Source organism: Cervus elaphus, chromosome 6 (genome assembly GCF_910594005.1).
Source record: "Cervus elaphus chromosome 6, mCerEla1.1, whole genome shotgun sequence".
In the NCBI taxonomy this organism is placed as follows: Eukaryota; Metazoa; Chordata; class Mammalia; order Artiodactyla; family Cervidae; genus Cervus; species Cervus elaphus.
In genome coordinates, this window is record NC_057820.1 from 1,592,639 (window position 1) to 1,596,582 (window position 3,944).

Genomic DNA, 3,944 nt, shown 5'->3' on the forward strand with positions numbered 1-3,944 from the left:
AAGGAACAAACAACCAGAGATGAATAACACACTGGGAGGAATCAACTGAATAACTGAGGCAGAAGAACTGATAAATGACCCGGAGGACAGAATGGTGGAGATCACTGCCACAGAACAGAATACGGAAAAAAGAATGAAAAGAAAATGAAGACAGCCTGAGAGACCTCTGAGACAACACTGAACACACCAGCATTGGCATCAGAGGGGTCCCGGGAGGAGAAGAAAGAGATCCTGAGAAATTATTTGAAGAGATAATTGCTGAAAACTTCCCAAACATGGGAAAGGAAATAAACGAGTCCAGGAAGCACAGAGTCCCAGGCAAGATAAACCCAAGGAGGAACACACCAACCCATAGTAGTCAAAAGTGATGAAAGGGAAGAACCTGCAACCAAGAACGCTCTACCAGCAAGACCCCTTCCAATTTGATGGAGAGGTCAAAAGCTCTCCAGAGAGGCAAAAGGTAAGGGAATTCAGCACCACCAAACCAACTACAACAAGTGGCTGAAGGAGCTTTTCTCGGCAGGAAGCACGTGAGAAGGAAAAGACCTGCAGGAAATAACCCCCAAACAGGTAAGAAAACAGTAATAGGATCATACATACTGATAATTACCTTAAATGCACCAACCAAAAGACAGACTGGCCGTGTGGATGAAAACATGCCTATGTGTACAGTTCCATCACATCACTCTGCTTGATCCCCCAAACTGTATGTAGCTATTTTATATTGTTAGGTTAATCTTCTTCCCATGATGCCTTGCACTTGTAATTTTCTTTTATTTTTTTGTTTGGCTATTGATTGTGAAAACTGATAAACATCTTTACATCTTTTACTATTGTGATTATGTAACTATTACTCACTTAATACCATTGTATCATGAATGGTCAACAGAAAAATAATAGAATTCTGTATCACCGAAACTACCGTTTAATAGGAAAACTTGCAACCACTTTTTTTTTTTTAAAATACAATTACTTTATTATTACAATCAAATACTGCCGACTAGCATTACTTCCACTCGTGCATCATTAAAAACAAAAGGATATTTCCTTGATATTTTCAAATGACGCATTACACAATAAACAAAGTTAGAACTTAAAATGCACCCTGATTAATTATGTAAACTGGTAATTTTAAAAAAAGCATAACTAATAATTTGGTTCCTTTCTTCATAAATGGAAATTTAAATATTTCTTCTGATAGTCTTGAGGTTATCATTATGTTATGAGTAGTGCAAAGTGTGGCACAGTTTCTTCTAGAAAGGTGTGCCTTACACACCTTATTAGACAAAGGAAATGTGCATAACAAGATGCATACAGTCAACGCATGATAGAAAGCATGTTTCAGATACAAGGCAGCCCCTCAGGCAACCATATTATTTAGGTTTTGCATTATCATTTATGGCATTATAGATTAATTACACATAACATACTTTTATACATTTTAACCCTGAAGATAAGAAAAATAATTGTTGCTTGAAAAAAATTATTCCAGGTAGCCATTTGGTTTGTATCAGGAGAAAGTGAACCTCCAACAGTTTAGTATCTGCCAAGTCTGGAATCATTAACTTGAGTCAGTAAATCAGACAGGCGACATGTTTCACAGTGACTGTTGCCAAGTCCTGTCAATGCCTCTTCTCTGCAGTATGCCAGGTGCAGCATCTCCGGGACTACCCTTGCACGTGGTTTTCCCTTTTTTATTTTTGCTGGATTATCTGTATTATCATATTATTTCCTCTCTTTACCTCTTCTATGGCCTTCCATTTTAATTATTCATAAATCTTTTCAGAATATCCTCGGAGAACTCCATGAGGGGAAGTTCTGGAGATGGGAAATCCAAGGGAGGAAGATTGGGTATTGGAATATCCTTGGCTTTCCCAGTGTTTGAGGCAAACTTCTGCCAGGCTGAAGAGGCTGTTGCAGTTTCTGAATGTGGTGGCAGGCTCCATAACTCTGACTTTTCCACAAAATCCGCGTCTACATCACGCTCCTTTCCTACTGGGCCTTTTAGAAGTCTGGCCTTTTCAGCCTTTAGCTGTTTGTTCTCTCTCCGTAATCGTTCATTCTCAGCCACAAGGAATTCCACATGCCTCTTCAAATCTGCAGTTTTGGTGGCCTGCTCCTCTATAATTGTTTTATCATCTTTTGGGGCTTTGCTTCCAATGCACGGCTCTGTTGGCTCCTGCTTTTGCTGAAGTAAAAATAGTAGTGTGTCTGGATCCCTGTCAAAGACCCCCTGAATTTCAGGCAAGTGTTTCTCTGTGGAAGGGCTGTACTTCTGAGAGAGCAGGGGGCTCTGGCTGTCTGCATCCTCAGCGGAGGGTCTGTGAGACGCCTGAAGCTGGGCAGCTGCATCCTTGTCTGTGCCCTGCTGGGCTTTCAGTCTCTCCTCCCGCTTTGCCCTCTTCCATCTCTCCTGGATGAGGAGGAGCTGTTTCATGTGGCTATCCCTTTGCAGTTCCAGTGATAAGTGAGTCTGCTCAGACTGTGTTAGCTTCATGGCTTCAGAAAGATATGCTGCAGCCTTTTTGTGACAAGAAATAGCCTCTTCGTATTTCCCTGCAGCTAACAAACGATCTGCTCGTCTGCTCTGTTGATGGGCCAGGTTGAGGGGTCCTTCCATTACTTCCATAGACCCCGGGGTAAGCGGCGGCCTGAGGAAGGGGAGCGACGGAGCCCGGGCACATGGAGGGGAACAGCTGGAGAGCGCGAACGCAGCGGCGGCGACTGTGGCCCCACTCCGCGCCCCCAGAGGCAGCAGCGGGCGCAGGAGGAGCAACAACCCCACCACTTCCTCCTCCGGCGCCACGTCGCGGGCCCCGCAACCACTTTTTAAAATCCAAATGGGTATCAGAATTATCTTGCAATTTTAGAAAAATACAAATGCTCAAGTATTGCTTTTTTTCTCCAGAGCTCCAGATGTTTCTAATGAGCAGTCAAGTTTAAAAGCAACTGGACTATATGATGATCTTTGATCTAGTTTCACTTTTTCATATTCAGTGCTCCCATTTCATTTACTTTATGTTTTCTAATTTCTCCATCTTTTTTTTTTTGATGTTTTTTTCTCAAGTCTTTATCAAGTGTAGTAGAAAAGCTTTTGTATACATATATAAAGATAGTATGTATAATATATATGTTTTAGAAAACTTACCAACTTTTGCCTAACTAAAAAATTTATGACGTTCTGATTCCACTTGTTTGACTTAGTATAACTAGAATGCTAGATTTCTAGTTAAGAAAAACAGATATGCAACAAAGGTTTTACTATATTATACAGGGGACTATAGTCAATTATCTTGCAATAACCTATAATATATTTTCTATTATCTGAAAAATAATATGTGTATATGTACAAGTGAATCACCTTTCTGTGCGCCTGAAGCATTAAGTCAACTATACTTCAATAAAATATATATTAGGCAAAAATAATAATAAAAACAACAAAGTAAAAAACAAACAAACCTTCAGCTAGGTTGATGCAAAAGTAATTGCAGTTTTGCATTGTTGGACTTTGCTGTTTGATATTGGAACACATTCTTAAATGTGGCTATGTTATACATCATTTTAATGTACATTGGTCACTTTATGTTTTTTTGCTAGTAACTTATTACTTTTTATTTAATATTTTATATTTATTTTAGACTAGGAAAATGATATTAGACAAAAAGCAAATTAGAGGGATTTTCTTATTCAACTTCAAAATGGGTCTAAAGCAGCGGAGACAATTTGTGACATCAACAAAGCATTTGGCCCTGGAACTGCTAACAAACCTACAGTGCAGTGGTGTTTCAAGTTTTGCAAAGAAGAGAGCCTTAAAGACAAGGCATGCGTGAAGTTGACAACGACCTATTGAGAGGATTATGGAAGCTGATCCTCTTACAACTACAGGAGAAGTTGCCAAAGAACTCAGCACCAACCATTGTATGGTGATTGGGCACTTAAAGCAA

The 3,944-nt window shown here is 39.8% G+C and overlaps 1 protein-coding gene across 2 annotated transcripts; it reads right to left on the reverse strand.

Moving 5' to 3' along the window:
• Window positions 1-971: 971 nt before the first annotated feature.
• Window positions 972-2,798, reverse strand: LOC122696137 (nuclear receptor-binding factor 2-like). Of its 2 annotated transcripts, XM_043905828.1 has the most exons (2): window positions 2,600-2,699; window positions 972-2,514 (listed from the first exon to the last, which is right to left on the reverse strand). In XM_043905828.1, the coding sequence occupies exons 1-2, from the start codon at window positions 2,682-2,684 to the stop codon at window positions 1,763-1,765; spliced, it is 837 nt and encodes a 278-aa protein (XP_043761763.1). In that variant the 5' UTR covers window positions 2,685-2,699; the 3' UTR covers window positions 972-1,762. The 2 variants fall into 2 exon arrangements, with proteins under 2 accessions (XP_043761763.1, XP_043761762.1); XM_043905827.1 differs by having other exon boundaries at window positions 972-2,798.
• Between the last annotated feature and the right edge of the window lie 1,146 nt (window positions 2,799-3,944).

Excerpts from the sequence above, each read along its gene's own strand:
- LOC122696137 (XM_043905827.1), bottom strand. The coding sequence starts at position 2,629 with ATGGAAGTAATGGAAGGACCCCTCAACCTGGCCCATCAACAGAGCAGA.